This window comes from Cygnus olor, chromosome 2, assembly GCF_009769625.2.
Source record: "Cygnus olor isolate bCygOlo1 chromosome 2, bCygOlo1.pri.v2, whole genome shotgun sequence".
NCBI lineage: Eukaryota > Metazoa > Chordata > Aves > Anseriformes > Anatidae > Cygnus > Cygnus olor.
The window spans coordinates 124,116,333-124,140,802 of record NC_049170.1 but is presented as its reverse complement, the minus strand read 5'-3'; the positions used below and the strand labels follow the sequence as shown (position 1 = coordinate 124,140,802).

Sequence of the window (24,470 nt, the reverse complement as noted above, 5' to 3'; positions counted from 1 at the left end):
TGCTAAGACAGTATTTTATTCTGCAAGATTCTTCAGAGAGGGTATTATCTTCCACGATCATGGTGTCTAATGGTTATACTTGATCATTGGGGGTATCTGTCTGCTAGCGTTTCCACTAGATTGGTAGTACTGCTAGAGTTTCTTGAAAGTTAATTCCTTTTTTTTTTTTTTTTTTACCAGTCAGTCAGATGACACTTGCAAAGCCATGGTTCTTTCACTAATCCTTAATCCGTAGCATAATTTTCAGTGTTCATTTTATTTAAAAAAAAAAAAAAGTATGAATGTGTACACAAATGCATACATAGGATACCTTAAAACAGTTTGACCTGACTTTCTTTTAAGAGGTGACCTATTGCCTTACAATGGTGCTAACAGGGGCTTAAGAGTGGATCTAAGGAAGTATAACAATGTAATTTAGACACCAGTAATCTGTATATATAAACTTTAAAGTCCTTCTGAAATTGTATCTCACAAATTAAATCATAGATTTTCTTAATGAGTCTAATACCAAATGCCTTAAAAGTACTTAAAAATGCAAACTATGACAGTGAAAACCTTAATGTAGAGCTAAACAGGACTCAAAGAAAAAAGAGGGATCTAATATAATGCACTTCCTAACGGTTTGATGGGAATAGATTGGAAATTAGAATGCTTATGGGTCCCTCTAGTGGTGTGAAGTGCTAGGTAATACTTTCAAATTGTTCATAAATAGAAAGTGATTTGTATCTTGGAAGGCCTTAGAAATACAGTTACAGTTGTCATGCAAAATTGAATATTTCTTTCACATATATTTACAGGTAGTGGAAAATTTCTTTTAGTATCTCAAGGTTTGTGATATCTGCTATGTAAAAATAATGAAAAGAATAGCTAAGTAAATCTGTAGTTGTCTTTACTATACCAAAATTGTGAGATCTTCCATGAAGAGAGAAGAGATTCTCTGTAGTTCATTTTTTTTAGAAAAAGAATCTCCTCTGGTGGACCTGTGCACCTCAAACTTCAGTTTGATATTCAAACATAAGAAATATTCACACACAAGAAAGATCCACCCTTTCACTTCTTTTATTATACACCTCAAATTTATTTATTTTTTTCTGTTAGTGGCAGAGATACCAGATATCCTCGGTTAAACTCTTTCTACTGATAATAGTAAAAATAAATAAATTTTATCATGGATAATTTCATATTTATGTTTCAGGCTGTAGCATGGAAGATGTGGAGGTAAAGTTCATGTGCTGGACTGCCTCGTTTAGACGAAAACCCCATCAGAGGCTAGGAGTCATTATCTTTGCATTGAAAGAATTGGTTTTGCTAGGATTTAAGGCTTCTATAAATAAGAAATTAAACTATTAAGTTGTCATTCCTCCTTTCATTCTTTTTCCTTATTGTACAAAAGATGCAAACATTGAGAATAAATATATCAAACATTGAGAATAAATATATTAATCTGTAGGTGGCTTTGATTGTTTTTTTCCCTATTTTGTATTTTTATTTCAACACAAGAAAAAAAAAATCTAATATCCCTGTGAAATGTGATAACTGTGATAAATTTTCTTTCAGTTTTTCATGAAGTAGAACACACCTAAAAGAGTGGGAAAAGATTAGACTCTGCATCTTGGAATGCAGATGAAACCCGTTGCACGAAGGCAACTTGCATAACTTAATATTTTTGATGTTTATTCATAACATTTTGCTAAAATAACTGATGTTAGTAAACAATCATTAATTTTTCTTTATTTTAGAGTATTTCGGATTTTTTGTCCTATTCGCATCTCATTTCTAGATGCCTGGAAACAAGAATGACTGTCTTAATAAATAAATAAACGAATTTAGAAGTAAAAAATATATTGGATGGTATTCTAACTTTAAGTGGGGAATGAACTAAAAATGGAAGAACGTCATAGGAGAGCTGCTGTTGACTAGGCACAAAGACCTACAGTTTCTGTCTTCAGGTTTCTTGCATCAAAGCTGGTTCTGAATGCTGTAGCTTCCTTCTTAGCATTTCCAACATCCTGACTTTGCTTTCGTGTCATGTACTTATTTATTTTGTCATTCTAATTTATCCTTATACTGTCCTTATCTCTTAAGAACAAATGCTCAGGATTAGACATTAGAAAGGCATTTAGCACACGGAAAGCTCATGAAATGAAGCAAATGAAATGAAGGACGTTTGGGCTGGGAGGAGGAATGTTTTCATGCCATGTCTAGAGCAAATGTAATGCACTCTTCCATTACAAATGGAAAGAAAGTAAAGCTGTTATGGTGCCCTGTGTTTTTTTTTATTTTATTTTTTTTACCTAGGGTCACTGAAATTAGCAAAGAATGTCAGCCCACCCTCTTCTATCATTAGTCATAAAACTACATGTTAATCATATATATAAAGGGAAAACAAGTTTCTATTGCACTGTTGCATCATTCAGGCTTTACCAGTCCTTCCCATGAACTTGTCTTTGCTGGTGTTCCAGAACTCACAAAACGATTTATTTTTTTATTTTTATTTCTATGTTATCCTTTATAATAATACTTTCTGACAAAAAGGGAGCTGCAACTATGGATGCCATCAGTGTTACTGCAGCTTAAAAATCTTTTTTTTTTCTTCCTTGAAATTTTCTTCCTTGAAAGCTAGCTATTTTCTTTTTCAGCCTCCTTTTTAAATTAATTACCTGTCAAACCTCCACATCTGACTCACCTATCCCAAATCATTCCGTATCAAATGTTTAACTATTTTAGGGAGATCAGTTCACTTTCTGGGTTGGTGTAGTCCCCTTGAATCGGGTATTCTGGAAGTGCAGAATCTGGAAAGGCTCAAAATCTCTCATTTGGAAGTTACTCTAATCATTGGAGATCTAAATGGTGGGATGTTTGGTTGAGCTGTTAGTACCTTCAGCTGAACTGGGGATACACATGTGGAATGAGTAGTAGTTCAAAGGGAAATGCCAAGTCCTGCACCTCAGGAGGAACAGCCCCAAGGCACCGGCACATGCACAGGAAGCACTTCTTCACTGTGTGGGTGACCGAGCACTGGCACAGGTTGCCCAGAGAGGTTGTGGAGTCTCCTTCCTTGGAGATCCTCAAAAGCCACCTGGACATAGGCCTGGGCAGCCTGCTCTGGGTGGCCCTGCGTGAGCAGAGGGTTGGACCAGATGGCTCCAGAGGTCCCTTCCAGCCTCCAACCACTTTGTGGGGCTGTAATAGCAGTATTGCTGCCTAGAAAGCTGGAATGAAGTGGGCTTTGTTGTAGCTTGCTTGAATTACATCAGGTGCAGCAGTGCTTTCCAGAACCACGAAATGGTTGGAGGCTGGACTTTTTTTCTTTTACTATATAAGAGGGAGGAATAAAATCATATGTAAAGGTCGTGGTTTATAAACTGTACAAACTGATAATTTAGAGGTGAAAATTATTTTGAAGTTGAATCTCACTAGTGTATTGCAAAGTAAAGTGTAATGACTGTTCAGCTTCACAGGAAACTGCATTTCCTTTGAAAATTTAATTTTTCTGTACCCACATAGTGAGAAAAACTATTGAAATTTGTGCAAATTCCCTCAAATGACTTACAAATGTGAAAATAGGTGGGACGTAGGGACAGACAGCTGAATGATCATGTTTTGTTTTCTGTTTTGTGCTTTGCTGTTAAAAATTTGTTTTACTTGTGTTACCTACACTGTGCTGCTGTTCCACCAAAGACTGAGTGGCGTCTATGAAAGAGGTACTTGTAGCATGACATCAGAAGTAGCTTTTTGTTAACTACAGATCTGTAAAAAGACTTCCTATGATCAAGAAAACTATTTGTACTTCTGGAAGATTTTTTCTATTGAAGTATGTTGTTTTACTGAGATTTAGTGAAATTCCTGGACTTTGTATATGGATTTGTGGACATTTTAGATAATTCCGTGACCAAAATGTAACCATTTTATATTGTTTTATTTCAAACCGAATGACCTCAGGTCTGAAATTTGGATTTTAAGCAACTAGGTCAAGATTAAGAGGGAAGAACTTGGAAACCTATGCTCTGTTAGCAGGAACAGTTACATTGCTGCCTGTTTCTGTGTTCTGCAGGATTGACGGTGCCTCAGACTGTACCTTGATGTTAACAAACTCGGTTAAAAATACTGGCATGGTAACGCATCATGACAGAATCGATTTGCCTTCTGTATGTGAGAATGCTGTTTTATAAGCAAATTTATCATACGTAGTACACCTGCTTACATAACCTGGCTATATGTGTATCAGTGTCTTCAGAGGAAGAGCCCCTGACCTTAATTGTGATGAGTTGGAGAAAAATATTTCATTTGAAGTTGTCTGTGGTACTCTTTAAAAATGGTGGGAACTTCAGTGTCCTGATAAACTACCTGATGCTTTTCAGCCATCTGAAAGATGATTCCACTTTTGTCCAATCAATTGTCTGAATTAACAGCAATTTAAATAAAATGTTACTGCACTTCAGATACTGTATGTTAGTGTAATTCTGTTCTGTTCAGAGATGTTTTATTAGTGTAGACTGGAAATAAATCAAGGAGGTAATGTGGAGCAGAAAGAATGGTGTATTTTCTGCAGGGAGAACAATTTATACAATTAAAGCATTATCTTGCACAGAATCAAACTGCTCTCACTGCAAACCATCGAGGCTTTTAATTTAGGTCCTTAATAAGGCCACACCTTTGTCTCTAACATATTTTAGGCTGGGCGTTACAACAAATACTACAATGGTTTATTTCACTGATTTCTAATATGCCTTGCTTGTGGAAGGTCAAGAAGTCTTTATTATGTAAGTTGGGTTCATGTTGTTTTTGAGGCTCTGTGTTTTTGGAAAACAGTGCATTTACTTCTACTTCCTATCTTAATGTGTTCTTTTCTTTTTAATATACATCTTTTTGGACAAAATGAAGGAACGTCAAAATTATTGACTGTTGGTTATGTGGAACTACTGTTTGGAGTAATCCTGGAAAGAAAGTGAAGGTGAAGTTTGGCCATAAATATTTCAAACTGGAAATATCTGGAACACTGCAAAGAAATGGTAGCTATATGTACTTTGATCTTCAGGTTTCTGAAACAAACAGACGGACCCTTTAACCGTATCAAGGGAAAGTGGTCATAAGCTAGCATGAGTCCTTTGGATAGCTAAGCTGGTTAGTCTAATAAAAGTAAAGCAAAATAGTTGGATTATTCTTTGAAAGGAGACTACAAATACGTTCTGTAGTTGTTACACTGTACTGAGAAAGGAAATTAGATACACTGTGAGAAGAAATGTAGGTCAGTGTGTGATTGTTTCTCTTTTTTCCAGAGGAGAGGTTCTGGGTAAAATCATCAGGAAAAGCACCTAAAATAGTTGTGTGTTAAAACTTTGCTAGTAAAATTAAGAAAATTTCTGAGCTTTAAAATCTGTGTGTGTGTTATTTGTAGATGCTCAAAATCGCTTTTTAACTCCTGCATCAACACATTATTTAGATGGTATATGTATCTAAGATGATTTGCTAGGGGCATGGATTAGATGTGCATATGTGACAGCAGTTTTCCAAAAGGAACTTGCTTGCAATATTTGTATTTTTGCACAATTCTGTAATATTTCTGTTTGAATAGTAACAGTGTTCCTTAGAACGAAACGTTTCATCTATGATTTCAATATTTGTTTTTCTTCACAGGATGCTTAAATGGAAAACTTTCTTTTCTAAGCCATATCTCTGCATTTACTATTCATAGTGATCTCTGTTCATGGCTGAAACATTTGATACACCAGAAAAAAAAAGGCAGTGCAATTGTTGTACCAAACGTCCTTGAACAGTGTTTCTTGGTAAAGGTTTTTTAGAGAGAGTATTTATTTTCTTGTTTTTTTTTTTTTTTTTTAATAGCAAATTCTGAAATTGAAGTGTCTGTGTCTGCAAGAAATGTGAGAAGATTGCTTAGTTTCCAGCGATACCTGAGATCTTCCCGTTTTTTCCGTGGTATCACTGTTCCGAATTCTTCAAACATTTTAGATGATGATTATAATGGACAAGCAAAGGTTGGTTGCTTAATTTTTATCTCTGTTTTATCAAGTTTGTCTTTAAAATATTTGTTTGCATATTATGACCTCATGTTAAGAGGCAGTGCAAGGAAATACAGTTTTTAAGCATGTATTTTTGTGTTTATATATGTTTTGTGCATACTTTATAAAAAGTCCAGCCAAAGTTATGCGATTTCTGACAAACTCCTTCACCTCCTTCGAGTTTGCTGGGATAATTTTTAGAGCTTACGTGGCTTGCGTTTTTTTTTTTTTTTTAAAGTCTAGTGAATCAAGGATGCACTGTAATAATTGAAGAAAAAAGTGAAGGAAGGAGAATGTATCTGTATTTAAGAAATGTAATGGAACAATTTGTGCAACTTCTTACTCTCCCTCCCCTTTTCCTTTTTAGTCTGATTTCAGATTTTAAAATCAGATTTTAAAATCAGATTTCTGATTTTAATGACCGTCTGAAGGAGTGACTGACTACTACTGCAAGCTTAATAAAATGTAGTAAATGAAGTTATCAGAAGAATATTACACCAAAATGACTTTTTTTTATATGCAGTTCTTCTAGAAAAGTATGATATCTGTAATATACTCATGCTATAGTACAGGTAAAGCATGCTCGGAAGACAGGCAATACTAAAAAATTGTTACCGGAATAAAGGGCTAGTGAATTGGTGACAGAGGATGCCGAAGGGGAATGAGCAGGCCAAGTTTACAGGTTGTTGAGAGCCCAAAGGCTGTGTCTTTCTACTGATTGTGTATAATACTTTTTGTTAGGAACCCTGATGCAGAAAAGAATAAATATCCTTATAATACCGCATGTCTGATACTCAAAGTGATCAGGCTGCAGTATAGGAAGAATCTGATAACCTTGAGGATGGATTTAAAAATATATATGTAATTTAACAGCAGAAACATCTTGTTAATGCTGTTTATTTCTTCTGGTAGCTCAATTTTAATGGCTGGTGGAGGAAAAACTAGGACATAGCAACAGGATCACAAAACAGCTACTAATTTAATGAGAACATGAGAAAGCAAGTATCGATTTTAAAAACGTGCTGGACTCTGAGGACTAGAATGTGCTTTGCTCTTCATCCATGTTTGTGAAAAAATAGTTTGTGTGGAGTGGCTGTGAAGTGCAATTCCAGTGAGATGCTAAGTGAAAAGCAAGTTTATTAGGAAGAAATTATAAGCTTGTTTTATATTCCTAGTAAAAAATCTAGATACTTTTTCTTCTGTATGAACAAAAAGGGAAAGAGAGAAAATAAGATAAAGGACTACTCATGGGTTAACTATTAATGCATTGCAAAAATCTGGAAGAGATTCTGAAACAAAGCATTGGAAGTCATCTTACAGTATTTTGTGATCCATACATCTATTAAAAAGATTACGTGAAATGTCAAGTGTGGGCCTTTGTTAAGATGTCTCAACTTTTTTTTGTCTAAACAGAGTTATTCTGTCATACTGCTTCTGTTTATAACCTAATTGTTTTAAAATTGTGTCACTTCTTTTAAGCAAATGACTAAGAGTATGAAGGGGAGATCTCAAACCCATACTGTCAAGACGCTTCTTATATTTCAGTTTTATAATTTGAGGCACATGTTAAAGTTTTCCAGTAATCAGACAATCATTTTTAATACTATTTTTTTTATATTGAGATTCTTAAGATTTATATCAGTCTGAAATCTTAAATATTTCCTCTGGGCTATGGGAAGATAGGCATATGCTGAGGAAAACAAAGTTACAGCTTTTGTGTTTTCTTTCAGTGTATGCTGGAGAAGGTTGGAAACTGGAATTTTGATATTTTTCTTTTTGATAGACTGACAAATGGTGAGTTTAGTTTTTCTATTTCACTTGTGTTTTTATCTCTTAACATAATTCAGCTATTGCTCTTATGTTGTGATGTGATTGCTTGTTCGCTCAAAAACACAGATTTCATCAGGTACCGTTTTGATTTAGTAGTCCTTAATCTAAATTCTAGTTTGCCTTGTCACTCCGTTAAAATGCCATTACTGTCAGTACTGATAATAATCATTGATTTGTAGAAGAGGCCATTGTACTTTGCAGGTGCTGTTTTCTCTTTTTGTACTGTAAGTAGTAATTTGATGTAAATTGACAATTAACTTTGCTAATTTAATCTTTTTAAAAAACATTATGGAATGCTGTTAATTTACGTCTGTGTCCAAAAGGTCAGTTTCACTAAGCAATTATTTTTTGGATAAATTGAATGTTGGGTAGAACAGTTTTAATTACTTGAGAAACTATTACTACTCTTTAGTAGACAGCCAGTTACAAAAGAGATTTGTAAATGTGCTGGAAGGGAGAAAGGCTGCTGTAGTGAATAGGGAGAAGTCTTGTATTGTAATATGCAGCAATGGAAACTGGATTTTGAATAGAATGGGAGGAGGAGATGAGTCCAACACCAAGGAGACAGGCATGTGTGCCAGTGTGGAAAGCTCTTGGAGCCTGGGCTGTGAATGAAGAGCAGCTGCTGCAGTTCTTTCATCAGTCAAGAGGAGTTGGTAGCAGAGATGCAGTCAGTGTGCTTAAAGCTTGGCAAGAGGAAACAAACGAAGTTCAGAAAGGAAACATGGCACCAAAAGATAATTTTCTCTGCTGTTTTGTTAAAAGGACGCTTGGCTTAACCTACAGTAAAAGTAGTATCCTCACAGTTTCATTTCATGCAAAGCACGGATATAAAAATGAAAACAGTGGGCATTCGTACAGATAGGATGTTTATGTAGGTAATTATAAGCTCTGATTAACTGAATGAAAAAAGTTGGGTGCGCAAGCTAAATTGTTTATAAGCATAGTTTATTTCAGATCAGATTACTCCCTTCTGATAAACTAAAGTCCTCCTTTCTATATGGGGCCTTCTCTATCTTAAATACGCTTTTTTCGGATACCTTTTAATTACTGTCAGTACAGCTTCTATTGTGGGAGCCTTTCTATATTATCCTCTTTGCATTTTAATTTAGTCATTTTAGGAGAACATTTTGAACAGGCAGTCTTGTTCTTGAAAGTTTTTAAGAGGAGAATGCTGTATACAAAGCTTTGCTGGATGAGCAGCCCTGGATGAGCCTGTGAGAAATACGCTACTCAGTAAATGTTCTTTGAAGAATTGTTTATCTTACTGTGAGGAAGTGGCATACACGTGTCAAGCCTAGTAATAAGCTAGATTTAGCAGACATTTTTGTCTTTTTGTACCTCAGTTTCTGCTCATGCTATGTTCCCTAATTCCTGCTAAATGAAGATTGTCAGAGTAAATGTACCAGAACTAGGTAATCCACCATTACGTATTGTTTGCAGAGTAAATACAAATAATCTGCAAGCTGTTTCAAGTAAACAGTAAGCATGCAGGTTATTTCCCTGGCTCGTACAGTTCTGTTTGTTTTATCACTGCAAGTGATTGTAATATTATAGCTATGAGTAGGCATAAGTATAGGCATGAGTATAAGTACATTGTAAGCTTGTGATAGTATACATTTCCTAGAGAAATGTAAACATTTTTTCTTTGTTTTTTGGGTTGAGTAAGGAGTAGCTTCACAAAAAGAAAAGACACAAGATTGCATATGTGCAATGTACACGAATTGACAGTGTTGACTGGCTTTTATGTTTGCCTGACTGTTCTTGTATTCCTTTTAAACCTGTGTGTCCGTTTATAAAAATCGTGATGCGACGTACCACAAAACTGAATACTGCTTTAACAGATTTGCACATTGAAACTTTTTGCTTTTTTAATGTTTGGTAATATTTTCCTCTTACCAGCTGACAGTGGACAGTATTGGTGATTGCTACAGGAGATAGCTGATGGAATCTTGTTATGCAATAAAATTGAAGTATTTACCTTAAGTTGGTTTAGAGAAATCTGCTTGTGTAATTTTTGTCACCAATTTGTTTGAAATACATTTCTTGTGAAAGTCACTGATTTCATGACTTCCAATGAATTAGTATTTTCATCTTATTTTTAGGAAACAGTCTAGTCAGCTTAACCTTTCATCTGTTTAATCTTCATGGACTAATTGAACACTTCCAGTTAGATACGATGAAACTTCGTAGATTTTTGGGTAAATACAGCTTTTTATTATGATGAATATTGCTGTTTATCCGCATTTTTATACTTTAATTGAAGTGCTGGTTATAGTTTAGTAATAAGGTTTGAAGAGTACTGATCCAGTCCAGATTGTACAGTGATTTGAAGTACATTGACTGAGAGAAAATCTCTCAAAGTTTCTGTGAGTATAGAAATCTCTGTTAAAATCAAGCAAGTATTGACAAGTTGAGTAGCTTCATAGCAGATGCTGTGGTGTATTTGTTAAATCTAAATCATCAGGAATATATGTGAATTCATTCATGTGGCATTTTTATTGAGAAAGGATAGACTGTTCCTTTCTTTGGTGTGATCTTCAGTCAGGTTTTAGTCTTCATTTCTGAAGTTCTCAATATAGTTTCCTAACTATGCTGATCATACCCATGTTGGCAATACCTAACAGTGCCAATTTGATGCTGTCTCTTGCTTGTTCAAGCCCTTGTACAAATATTCACTGTACCGCAGACATACTGCCTCCACGGACGGACAGCACGAGACAATGTTACGAGGATGTTTGGGCCTGTGGCAGTGCAGTGCTTCAGTAGGAAGATTTGTAAATATGAAGTGGAGTATTCAAACCAAGCGGTACTTCCACTTGACAGCTGAAGGAGCTGTCTTTTCGCATCCTCATGGCCCAGACACAGACCCTGATGTGAGGTGTCCTTCACTCGGTTCTTGTGTGATGGTACTTTTATTTAATTTGGTGGAGTGGGATGCTGATTTTTAACTGAGCAGGAGAAAGAGGTTTCAGGTCCCTCTTAGCAGGCTTTCACGGCTTCAGAGAAAACAATATTGTGGTTCCAAAGCTTGTCATTTAACGAGAAGAGAAACCACATTCAGAAGGCTTTTCTCCCCTTTCAAGTAAGGGAATACTTTTGTTTTCATCACTGAATTCTCTTTCTACTTCATAAATTTTATCGGTTCTGTCATGACTTTACTGTTGTTTTAAAGTGGACTCAACTCCTCCCAGTTCCAAAAAAGTAGAGCAGCTGACCTTGGGAATTGATATATTGCAGTGTGAAGAAAGCAGTTGTAGAAATCTGGTCTTAAGCTGCTCACGTTGTAACTGTGTTTTGTCTTTGTCACCTTGCTTGCCTCCTGGTTAGCTGAGATTTAGCAAAAGATTATTTTACTTAAAACAGACTGTGGAAGAAGGCAAATTTTTATTCTAACATTGAAATTCACCACCTTCCTGTTTTTGTTGATGCCTTCTACTTAACAGCAGTAACAAAAACATTTCTTAGCTCTGTCCCTGCCCATCTGTGCAATCAAGCAACCTTTCTTCCAAATACAGCTCATTAGCATGAACCTAAATCATTCTTTTGCTACCTTTTATACCTTGTTCCAAAGCAATCTGAAGATCAAATTCCAGAAGATTAAGACAGTTCAAGTGTTCCCTGGTGAGGAAAATTCCCTAAATCCACTTCGAGAACTTACTGGGATTTTTTTTAATAATGAGAGAAATCTAAGTTTAGTCCTTGATGGGATCTTGACATTTTATTTTTGTGTGTATATATATATTACATATCTATATGTGTATATATCTATACACACATGGTCTTTCTGTGATTTCCAAAAGTTACCTGGAGATCTGTCATCTTCTGTTTGTTCTCAATTTCTTATTCCGGACTCAGAGAGAGAAAATATAAGGTACTACATTCCTAGAAACATATGGTTGAAGTGCCATTCTAATTCTGGCAAATCACAATCAAAATACTATCCTAGGTCTACTTTCTTAAAGTAAGTTAGGAAAATTGTGGACTTCAAGTAAACAGGACCAGCTTATGAATCCATAAAATTCGAGGAGTAAGCCAAGGACCTCTTCAGTCATGCAGTGAACATAAAAAATATGTGAAAGGGAGTTCTACCTCAGGTTAATGGAGTGCAAAGATGCTTTTCTTTATTATTGTCCATATGAGGTGTCAACTATGCATTGGATGCTCTTGAGATCACACAATGGTTACAGTACTTTAACTTTTCATGAGCCACAAATCTTCAGAAATACCATGGCAGTAATACTTAAATATTACAGTCACAATTACATGGACGGTGCTGGCTTGTAAGCTGAGTAGGAAAAGAGATTTGGATGGGAATGACAGCCTGTAGTCAGCCAGGAAAATGTTCTTTCAAAGTTTACTTGAAAGAACTAATGCATCATCAGGCAAAACTCTGCAATTTAGAATATAATTTGATTGCTGTACTTCAGATCTTCTCTCCGTCCATCCCTTTAAACGTTACAGTTCTTGTACTCTAAAGGACATCCACATTAGCTTAACCACATAAAATATTCTACTTGCAGTGCTGAAAGACAGGAAGATGGAGGAGAGTAGCAAAGCAAGGAAGAAGTTAAATCAGAAATAGTAAATCTAGGAGTGGTTAATCAGACCATGGTCTAAATTAAATTATTTTCTAAACTGTACATAGGCTTACATTTATTTGAGTGAAAGTATGAGAAAATGCCTAAACTATGTAGAGGTGTCTTCCCACGACTGCTTCCTGAAGGAGAAAGAAAAGCACTTAATATGACAATAAAACGCTGCCTAATTCCTCTGCTTTGAAGGCATGATATTAAGCCATCCTGATGCTCCATTTAATAGTATCTTCATTTTGTATTCCAGGTTGCCTCAACATTCAGGCAGGCTAGGTTTTCAAAGGGAGACTTTCCCGGAAAGTTCTTAAAGTCAAAGTATCTCAGATCATATACTGACTTCAAGTTGTGTAATTTTTGCTCTGAGATGACTTTACATGTAGTTGATTTCTTTTAGAAAATACAGTTTGCTCACATAAAAATCTTTTATACCTAGGTGTTAGTTCAACTGACAATTTATTGACTTTGACACTTTTATGTGTGTGTAACCTGTGATATTGCATATTTCTGTGTCTAACAAGGACATAAAATGGTACTTGAAAAAACTGCTATTTTATTTAAATTTGGATATTTGTTATTTTCCTGCAGTTATGGTTCAAGAAGATTATCACAGTCAAAATCCTTATCATAATGCAGTTCATGCTGCTGATGTGACTCAGGCCATGCACTGTTATTTACAAGAGCCTAAGGTAAGGGAGCATTCTCGATTTTACATCACATGTAAATATAGTAATATATTTATTTCTGCATGTGTATAAGTGGTTTGTGTGCACATACACGTCTGTATTGTATGTGCACATACACTCCTTTTAAAGCAAAAAAAAAAAAAAAGGCAACAACAGCCTCTTTCCCTCAAACCCAAAACCCACTTTTTGAACAGGTGGTGGAACAGGAGGACAAAAGGAGCAGAGGGGAAGATCTCCATGTTGCTGAGGCTGTGTTTTCACACTTAGTAGTGTGCTTTTCTTTTTTTTTTTTTCTTTTGAGCTGGCATTGTTTTTTGTGTGACTTCATTGTGAACCAGATGAGCAAATTGATTAAGTTTGCAGCTGTTTAGCATAGAGCTGTGCCCAAAGACATTTACATGGAATTGCAGCCTGAGTCAGAGCTGGCAATAATAAACTGTGTATTCATGTTTTTTTACCTTTTTTTTTTTCCCAGTCTAGAAACTACTGTTACTCTTGTTTGGCTCATCTTTGGTGTTAATGAATAATATGCTTCTGCTAAAGGCACATTATAGCAAGACATCAAGAGTACGCTTTTACTTCCTTTTAAGAAAAGCAAAGAAGGAAAACATGCAGTGTGACAGACCTCAAGGAGCTGAGCTAGTTCAGGGTTTGCTTCATATTACTTGGTCTGCTGGCAGTCTGTTGTAAACGAGTTAGACAATTTCAGGGATAAATCATAGAATCACAGAATGGCTTGGGTTGGAAGGGACCTCAAAGATCATCTAGTACCAAACACCCCTGCTACCAAACACGCCATCCATGGGCAGGGATGCCACCCACTAGATCAGGTTGCCTAGGGCCTCATCCAACCTGGCCTTGAACACCTCCAGGGATGGGGCATCCACAGCCTCTCTGGGAACCCTGTTCCAGGGCCTCACAACCTTCTGAGTGAAGAATTTCCTCCTAACCTCTAATCTAAATATTCCCTCTTTTAGTTTAAAACCATCCCCCCTTGTCCTGTTGCTATCTGACTGAGCAAATAGTCCCTCTCCATCCTTTTTATAAGCCTCCTTTAAGTATTGAAAAGCTGCAATGAGGTCACCCCGGAGCCTTCTCTTCTCCAGGCTGAACAGCCCCAGCTTTCTCAGCCTTTCTCCATAGGAGAGGTGCTCCAGCCCTCTGAGCGTGTTCATGGCCTTCCTCTGGACCTGCTCTAACAGCCCCACATCCTTCTGGTGCTGGGACCCCAGACCTGGACGCAGCACTCCAGGTGGGGCCTCACAAGGGCAGAGCAGAGGGCACAATCCCCTCCCTCCACCTGCTGGCCACTCCTCTGGTGATGCAGCCCAGGAGCAGTTGGCCTTCTGGGCTGCAAGCATGCACTGCTGGCTTATGTCGAACTTTTTGTCTGCCCAAACCCCGAAGTCCTTCTCTGCAGGGCTGATCTCAGTGAGTTCTTCTCCCAGTCTGTGCTCATGTCTGGGATTGCCCCAACTCAGCTGCAGCACCTTGCACTTGGACTTGTTGCACCTCATTAGGTTCTTGTGGGTCCACTTCTCCAGCCTGTCCAGGTCCCTTTGGATTTCATCCCTTCCTTCAGTTGTATCGACTGCACCACTCAGCTTGGTGTCATCTGCAAACTTGCTGAGGGTGCACAATCCTCAGCAATAAATCCTGTCCTTTTTATTAAATCAATGCAAACTGTAGTACTCTGTAGCCAGAGTGAGATAAGGTATTTATCTTGATGCCAATTATCACTAGTTTGGTATTCTTTTGAAAGCAATGCCTCTTTATTCTGTTTCTGAAGTAAAAACAAATAAGTGCTGGTTCCACGGACATTTTTAGAGGCTCTTTACCCACTCCCACTGTTTCTCAGTGTTGCTCTCAGATCAGTTGTTGGGGCAGTGAGACAGGTCACAGAACTGACGCATATCAGTTATATTTATGGCATGCAGTTTGGAGTCTGTGAGCATTTCATATTCATGATGAATACATTTAATACTCATGATGAAAGTTTTTTAATGCTGCTGGTAGTAGTATGGACTTTTTTGAAACATACATAGCTGCTGGTTCCGTTGTACCCAAATGCGTTGTAAATATATGAGACGTGATAGACGGCAAATGCAAAAGGGAATATAAACTCCTGTCCTTGCAGGGGGTTTGCTGCATTTCATTTTTGTACAGGTCATACTGTCCTCTGTTTGAATGCAAGCTAGACATTGATACTGAGTTTAACCCAAACTTCCCAACCAGAAGTAGTAGCGGGAAGAGTATCTAAGAGCAGTGAAAAGAAGACCATGCAGTTGAATGCTGAGTTAATTAATTAACATGCACATGCTTCTCGAAAATATTTATCTTCAGCAGACTTTCTTCCTTCAGTTATTTTCCCAGTAGGCTTTGAAATAAAATTGTGCAAAAGAGTAGAAATCTGCTCTGAATAGTTCTTAAGGCTTCTAAAGTGTTAGCTGCTTCTTTCTAAGGTGACAGTATTTTTTTAAAATATAGAATGTATTTAAAGCAGTCTCTGTGCATACAGACAGACTGGGTAAATGAGAGAAAGCTCGCTTTAAGAATTTGCTGCTTTTAACAGGATCTGTTTAGAAATAGCAATTCATTGCCAACCAGAAAGTACCGTTTTCTGTGCCAGCATTTTCTGAGACTGAACCTTGACATTCAGAAGGAAGAATTCTTAAACCATTGAAATTTTTGTAGCTTTTTTCCCCCTGCAAAATACTTGGGAATCAGTGGAATCTTGGGTTTACAACATTAAATTTCATCAGAATTCCTATTTGCTTTTAATTACTAAAAAGAAAACCAAAAATGTGACACCTGTGCACCTGTTTTAGGGGGGTATGCTTGCACTGCTGACAGAATTACATTTGTTATCTTACAGCTTTCCCAATCCTTAACTCCATGGGATGTTCTGCTCAGTTTAATTGCAGCTGCCACACATGATTTGGATCACCCAGGCGTTAATCAACCTTTCCTAATTAAAACAAACCATTACTTAGCAACTTTGTATAAGGTAAGGAGAAAATTGGTTGTTTTGTGAAAAACAGATTTGGAGAGTTCCTGAGGAGTACAGACAAGGAATATAAATTGCGATGTCTTTAGCTAGTTGTAGGTGTGAATTTGAGAGTGTTTCCATGCCACTGGGATAAAAATGTGCAAGCTATCGAAGTATTCAGGATGTGAGAGTTTTAATCCCCTTCAAAACCAACCAACCAAACCCCCCTCTGTGGTACAGCTCTTAGTGTGAAGCTATTCAATCCTTTTAAGACCTAAAGTCATTGACATCTGTGATACCTCTTTCATTTGCAGAATACCTCAGTACTGGAGAACCATCACTGGAGATCAGCAGTGGGGTTGCTGAGAGAGTCTGGTTTATTTGCACATATGTCATTGGAAAACAGGTATGGTTTATACAAAATAATATAGATCAGTTTAAGATGCAAGTAAGCTGTCACTTAAGAAAGAATAAAACATTGCATGGCAGTTCATAATTTACATTTTGCATTCAGATCTATTTTAAGAATTATCAGATACCATGCTACTGGAGTAGAGGAGTTCATGGTGCAATGTTAGATTTGGAAAACAACACCTACTGTGAGCACGCTGAAGAGATGTGTTCGTGTAGTCAAGCACCTGTTTACATTAATTTATATTAAACCTGGCAGCCTTTTCTCATTCTGTCACTGCAATTGCAGTTCAAAATAGACCTTTTTCACCTACTTTAACAATCAATACACATTAAACAATTTGTGTGTATTTAAGAAAAAACAAACAAAAAAGCTAAAAACTGTTTTCATCTTTCTGAAAGCTGCTGCTGATATGTTCTGATATTTCTATGGTTGTTGTAGGAAGAGAAATTAAAAAAAGAAACCATCCTGTGAAAATACTGATCAGGAAGCTTGTGACTTGAATTTGTATCATAATGAATATGATAAGGAAGACATGTAAATGTAGTGATGGCTGCTATTCTTAATTGCTATGCTGTCTGAATGCTCGGTATCGCTAATTACTACAGGCAGCTGATGGAAAGCCAGATAGGTGATCTCATTCTTGCCACAGACATCAGTCAGCAAAATGAGTATCTGTCCATGTTCCGATCCCACTTGGATAGAGGAGACCTATGCTTAGAGGACGCAAACCATCGTCACTTCATTTTACAGGTGACCTTTTTTGCTAATATTTTTGAAAATATGATTTTAACTAGAAAAAAAATTGAAGTGGTAAATACTAGTAGTTCTAGGCTATATTTTTACTTTCAAAATGAAGTAGAAATACCCTTAGTCATTCTGTTTCATTGCAAAAAGTTTGTTCCCTCCACTTCTCTCCCTCTCTCCCATTACTTCTCACAAGTGATTTCACATGTTGGTAGGTAACTTGGATACTAAACCAAGGAGAAATACATCTTCAAGACAAGAATTAGTTCTTCTGGTGACTCTAGTGTAGTCTCAGTACCGTGAAATGCTTTGTCAGAATGTACTTCAGGGAAAAAATAAAAAGCACTATTGTTGTGAATCAGCTTCATAGCATCAGCTTCAACTTCATAGAAAATTTTATGACTAGGTTAATTGTGTGGACTGTAAGAGAAAATGGACAGATGAGAAGTTCTTTCCTGTGCAAACTATTAATAAATATGTGAACTTCAGATCTAGAAATGCAAAATCCTGTTTGCTTTTACTGAAGTTCCTTTTTCTGAATTCGTTGTTGTCTCCTGTATTACTGAATAAACTAAATGTAGTGTCCCTGAAATACTTTGACTTGACTCAATTTTCCTATTGCTCAGAAATGATAATGAGATCTGATAGTTTCCTGAGTGTTTTTTAAGTATGATTATGGAACATAAACTTGAGGGAAGCACAAATGGTAGGTAGGTTTGTTATTGACAAAACTTAAAATATCTGCTGCCAGGAAATAGATAATTAAGAATGTTGCTGTTGGAGAGACAGGGGTAAGCAGGGTGACCTAACAGTGTGTATTACTTTACTAGATGGCTTTGAAGTGTGCTGATATTTGTAACCCATGTCGGACTTGGGAGCTGAGTAAGCAGTGGAGTGAAAAAGTAACAGAGGAGTTCTTCCATCAAGGCAAGTAACAGTAAAGTATCTGTTAGTTCATAACGTATTTATATTGTGGAGAGAGCAATCGTGAGTCATAGCTGCCTGCAAATAAATAGTGATTTATATTTAGTACTAATAGAGATTTACAGTACAGTGTGGGATTTTCTTCTTTATTGGGTTGTATTTCTTGCAAATGGTTCATGGAAATAAAACCTGGTGAAAAATCTGCTTAGAATCTGAATGTGGAATGACTGGCTCAATAGATCCTTCAGATGGGAAGGTGCTTCAGATAAATAATTAGGTTCCATTTATGTGTTCCTAGTGAATTTTGAAATATATTCTTGCCAGATACTCAATATTTAAAATTTGTTTGGATGTGAGGACCTGTTGGTAAGCAGGTACAGCTAGGAAGGAGATTTTTAGTCATGTAAGTAGCAGTAACTATGTGATAAGCAGCTAATAAAGCTTTTAGTTGACAAGTGGAACAAATTAATTTTGCCCATTATTATTGAATTCTTTTAATAATTAAAACTGAGCTTCTTTTTTTGAAGGCTAGTTTAGCTGCCTTGATTTGAGAAATGCTAGTTTGCATAGATATGAAAAATGGAGAACTGACTTTTATTTGGTGCTACGCATGTGAAACTTATTACTAGATGGAGATTACGTGGAAGTAGAACCGTAAATTCTCTTCAGTGAGAAATTTGTGAAGGCTAAAGCAAGAGAAACTCAATTTGTTGTTTCTACAGCAATGCAGGAGTTTTTGCAAGGAAGTATGTTAATCCGTCAGGAAACCTCTGATGTTTTTCTTGAATTACTGCTTGTGTGATCAAAATACGCAGTATTGGACCTGATGACTTAACAGTTGTATTATACTTTTATTTCTTTAGGAGATATTGAAAAAAAATATCACTTGGGTGTGAGTCCACTTTGTGACCGACAGACAGAAACTATTGCCAACATCCAGATTGGTAACTGCAATTCACTTTATTTCAGTAGATTCCTTTCAGGGTGTGTATCAAAGAACATCTCTTTTCCATACGTTTCCTGGAAGCTGTACCTGGTCTCTGTGTGTAGCAGCACTTCTTTACAACAAACTTTTTGCTTCTGATTTGTTTAATTTGCTATACCATTTCTCCCTTCAGTGTAGTATTTACAAAATGTTCTGTACAGTCCCGGAGACTGAGGTCGCCGTTTCCTCACAGAACGAACGGGGAGAGCATGGGAGGCAGCTCTGTTACTTTTCCTGTGCTGCTGCCCAGTCGTTTCCTAACCTGGGCTGGCCAGTTTGAGAAGAGGAGTTTTTCACCTTGCCCGTGCAGTGGCTGGTGCCTTTTGAGGTTGCTGCAAAGCAATTCCAGCTCTCTGGTGTTTGCTTTCTGGAATGCCAGCATTCATTTTAAATACAGCCTTACCTAGGGTGGTGGACAGGGATCTGATGGAGAACCGTGAATAGCCATTACGGTATTTTTTGCTATCTTTAGCTGAATTTGAAATAGCTGAAGGGCTTACTTTTTTTTTTCTATTTGTTTTAATGGAGTTTTTTAAGTAGATTGAATAGGACTCAGTTAAAAATAGTAAAGAGAACAATAAATTTAACCACAAATATACTGTGAAGCAGTGCTTGAAGTTAATTAAAGATTAAAAAAAGTTTGATCAGCTGCGCTGCTTTGGTATATAATGTTAGAGAATTATACATTTTTGTAATTGACAGATCTAAGCAAGCCCAGTTTGGTAGGCTTACCATTCAATTTTTGGTTCACAGAAATTAGATACTATAAATAGCTGCGCATACGCATATGCACAAACACAAATGTAAATGTTTATCTGTTGGTATTTTGTGTCCTTTTTGTTTAAAATTTTGTCTAATTGTATTTTTCAGTATTTTTAATCAGCTTAATATTGTGAAGAGAACCCAGGTTTTCATTTTATTTATTTTTTTCCCTGTGTAATATAGTTCAGATAACCTAAGGGGCAATTTCTTAGAAAACCTACATGTCTAAATGAAAGATTTGTGTAGTTTTTGTGACTTAGTTACTGAAGCTTCGATTCCCTCCCCCCAAGCCTTTCTAATATTTTACTTTATTTGGTCATTCTGAAAAAAAAGCAGGCTAATTTGTAATCCAATATAGTGCTGCTCCTTTGACTGACCAGTGAAATCTTTTGTATTTTGAGAGATTATTTAGTAAAGATGCCCTAAATGTCAAATGACTTTTTAAATGTGTATTTGAATAGTCCTATGCATTGTTTAATTTCTTACTGAATTTTATTAAAGTTTAGTGGGTTTTCTCCTGTTTTTTCACTTGGGTATGTTTGTTTGCTTGTCTTCCAAGGTTTTATGACCTACTTAGTGGAGCCGCTATTTGGGGAGTGGGCCCGGTTCTCGAACACCAGGCTGTCGCAGACGATGCTTGGCCACCTGGGACTGAACAAGGCGAGCTGGAAGGGAGTGCAGAGAGAACAGTCTAGCAGTGGTGATGACGTTGATCCCGCTTTTGAGGAAATGGACTCAGACATATTACCTCAGGAACCTCGATTGTCCTGACCTCAATCTTCATGACAAAACTGCCTCTTCTCTTGGTATCTGCACAGCTGGATTAAAGGAGATACTTGTCTGCCCGAGGTTTTGGTAAAATGATGCCAGCATTATTTATTTCCAAGTTTTCCTTTGACACAGACCATTTGAACCTGATTTTTTTTAACTGCAAGATCCGAACATAGAGCAATATGCATATGCCTCAGTTGGTTTTCGTTTGGAACCTTGAATATGCAAAGCACAGCAGTGACTGAGCCTTGAAGGAACAGTACGAGAGCTTCATTGTGCCACATGTTTTGTTTTGTTTTTTTTTTTGTGAAATCTGAAATCTGGTCTTCAAATCTAAGACTTGAGATGGATCGTTCCACTTTCTTGGAATTTAGCAAGACTTGCATAAATGTGTTCAAAGCATACCTTCCACTCAGTCCCTGTTTTAATACGGAAATGTGAAGTGCCCATCCTCTGCTGCCTCTGGCAAGACTTGATGTTTACAAATGTACTCTGAAACTATTGGTTCTAGACTTAACCTTTGCGCATGGCTGTGAAGGAACCACTAACCTGGGTTTTTTGCTTTTTTAAAAGAAAAAGATCAAATCCGAGACTGCAGCTCTTGTTTCTTTGGATGCCAGAAAAGCCTCCCATTTGCCATAATTTTGTTTGTGCACTGGGAACTGAGCATTCATCATAGAGCACAGCCAAGCTTTACTCCAGTGCTGTATGGGAATGCAGTTTTTTAAAAGCGGAAAACACTTCTGAATTTGGGAAGGGAAGGGGTGGGGGTGGGGGGGAAGCGTCTGAACTGCATTGCGATTCTGCAGTGAAAACATCGCATGTTGTTTTCACCATTGTACACTTGAACTGCACATGCAAGAAAAAGGTGGAATGTCTAAACACCATAATCAGCTCAGGGTATTTGCCAATCTGAAATAAAGTGGGATGGGAAGCGTGTCCTTCAGAACAAGGGTACAAATGCCCCTTTCGCTGCAGTGTGTGTGTATGTGTGGGTGTGTGAGTATGTCTGGGGCGGGGGAGGGCGGGAGGGAGCTGGGAAGGGTTTGAACGGCAACATTTTTTTTTTTTTATTTATTCTTTTAGAATGTGACAATTTCATGAACAGCCACATCGGGGAGGAAACTGTAACAAATTGCTACAGATGCCTTAAACTATGCACAAAGCTAAGTGACCAAATTTGTTTTTGATTTGAAAAAAAAAAAAGGTAAAAAATAAAAAAAGTGCATTGTTTACTTATTCCTCCCTCTACTGAAACATTACCCGCTAATGGGGTTTTGATGGGAAAAGGAGAAAATGTTTTTTAGGACAAAATTAAAGGACTAATTTTAAACTTAAAACATTCCATTTTTGTAATTTGTTTTACATTGTTTTAAGTACAGTAAGCACAACTGTAATCTGATTTGAGAAACTGGTGCTTTCTTTTAGTTCATTTGTATTTCCCTGTTCTTATTGTAAAAGACTGTTTATTAATTCTGTTTACAGTTTGTTGCAACAGCCATTCTTGGGAGAGAGCTTCAGCGTAAAGCCATTTGTAAAGGCTTTGCCGTATTCATTTTAATATGTGCCTGTTGCTGTTAACTTTTAATTAATAAAAAAGTTCTTTTCACGTTATGCTCCTGTACATTTAAGTTATGACCGAGTCATGGAAAGATAGCTGAGGTTGCAGTGAGCTTCCACTGTAAAACTAAGCCCATTTTTTGGATTTGAAACTACTAGTCCTCCTAATGCTCCAAAATTTATCGCATCTTCGAGCTTGGCCTTTCACTGTTTCAAAAGCAAATTCTGACTTAGCTGTTTGTTTCCCTTCTAAAATTAAGTTGTTTCTTACTCTTTCATGTTCCCTGAAGTAATATTATTAATCTCAAAGTGGCCATGTTTAAAGAAATAAATTTGTAATGAAACCACTTTTTTTCGAACCTGCGTGGACTTCCTTCCTTTGCTGCCAGTGCAAGTTCTTGCTATTGTCTGACTGCACTAGACGATCAAATGTGCTGTGAGTTTGGGTTATAACGTGACGTAAGAGTAAAAAAAAAAAAGCCTTATTTTAACAGCTTGTCTTTAAGAGGGTGGTGGTACTTGCCAGAGTTCTTCGGAGCTGCCGGAACAAAGAGGAGGTAGCTGTGTGTTTGAGTAATTCACCGTGGAGAGATTGCAGCGCAGCTTCCTTACAGCCTGTACAGATTTGCAGGGTTAAGCGTGGAAAAGTACTGATTTCTCTGTTTTTTAAATAAAACCTGTTCTGAGCCTGCAGATACTTTCGAAACAACCATTAAAATCAGAATCTGATGTCTCCTGATTCTCACATTTTCAGAAATGTGACTCAGTTTATATTGCCATTGAGGCGCTGTCTTTAAACTTTGCTAATTGTTGCAGGATACTTGTATTTTAATAAGAATTTTTAATGGAAATGAAAGTTAATGAACTTACAAATACATATATAGCAATACTTACATAGAATATTTATAAACAACCTGCGATTCTTCAACATTTTGCAATCTTAGCGTTAGATTGATCTGTTCTGATAGGGACCAGTACAGCTTGTCAAAATCCTGGAGTAAAATGTGAGTAATTTTGTTCTATGCCGGCTTTCCTAGGGAGGGGCTTCTGGCTTTTCCTACAGCACTGGATTTGAAAAAAATGGTTCTAATCCCATTTATTAATGTGCATGGAAGCTTCTGACACTTGACTGAATTAAAACAAAAATGTCTCTCTTGAAAGTACTGTCTCGAAATTCCTTCTAAAAGTCTACATTGGATGTCAGCGTTCCTGCAGCTAATTGTTTTGTGTATAGACCGAGAACATTAATATGCCAGGAGTGTACTTAACGCGTTACAACTGCTAACAGCCAGTCACAGCCCATGTGAGTCCTGAAACGTGTTACGGGATGGATGTCAGCTTCCCATCATAATTGGTTTTAATCTGCGAATCTGCTGCTGTTGGGCCATGCTATTTGCCAACACAGAGAGACAGATACGGCCCTTAGCTTATGTCTGAGGTATCTGTCCCGTGTGAATGTCCTCATTTGAGTACTTGTGTCTTGGGAGGTTTTTCTGTCAGCAGTGGCATGTGTATATAAAAGATTTCAAGTAGAAAGATACAGATTAAGGTACAGAAAAGCATAAAATAAATTATTTGATGACAGCTTTGTGATTATTTTTTCTTGTACAGCATTTCTGTTACCGTGGCTTTACGTCTTGTCTTGCCACGTTTCTGGTTTTCCTGAGTACTGAACACCTCCACCTCAGATCAACCTTTCAGACTGGAAAGGTTTTAGTGTGGGTTTTTCTCTCGTTTTAGACGAGTGTAATAGGCCAATTGCTATCCTGAACTTTACAGTTAATGATTAACTGGACTGAGTTCCATTATTGCAAATGAGAGAGTTCAGATGAAGCTGGTGGAACCACTTTCACCAGATGGGACTTGGGCAGAGGTTTTCTCAGCCATACCAAGGGACTGAGAGGGGAAGTGTTTGTGTCCGAGGAGGGCTTGAGTATCTTCCTGTTAAGTTTGTAGGGAAGCATAAAACTCTTGTGCTCTCTGATCATTTATCTGAATACAACAACAGCACAGCCCAGTCAATGCAAGGACTAATTCTACTGTTCTTCCTGCTGCACAGCAAGGTGAGTAGTCCAGTCATGAAAGGGATGCAAGCTGTGAATACATTTATGGTCACTATAATAGAATGTACACTACGCTTTGTTGGGGCTGACATCATTTGTAGAGTACCACAAATCAATCACATACACGGT

At 37.1% G+C, this 24,470-nt stretch overlaps 1 protein-coding gene across 3 annotated transcripts in view; it reads left to right on the top strand.

The window, feature by feature from the left end:
- PDE7A (phosphodiesterase 7A) overlaps positions 1-22,617 on the top strand; it is a 77,834-nt gene extending 55,217 nt beyond the window's left edge. For 2 of the 3 annotated variants that reach the window (XM_040545772.1, XM_040545773.1), the window contains 10 exons: positions 5,845-5,996; positions 7,751-7,814; positions 9,956-10,051; positions 13,031-13,131; positions 16,004-16,135; positions 16,432-16,523; positions 17,138-17,282; positions 18,107-18,203; positions 19,064-19,144; positions 20,507-22,617. In XM_040545772.1, the coding sequence (XP_040401706.1) occupies positions 5,845-5,996; positions 7,751-7,814; positions 9,956-10,051; positions 13,031-13,131; positions 16,004-16,135; positions 16,432-16,523; positions 17,138-17,282; positions 18,107-18,203; positions 19,064-19,144; positions 20,507-20,718 (1,172 nt within the window). In that variant the 3' untranslated portion in view covers positions 20,719-22,617. The remainder of the gene's footprint in view (positions 1-5,844; positions 5,997-7,750; positions 7,815-9,955; positions 10,052-13,030; positions 13,132-16,003; positions 16,136-16,431; positions 16,524-17,137; positions 17,283-18,106; positions 18,204-19,063; positions 19,145-20,506) is intronic. The other variant, XM_040545774.1, reaches the window with a different exon arrangement.
- Positions 22,618-24,470: the final 1,853 nt, after the last annotated feature.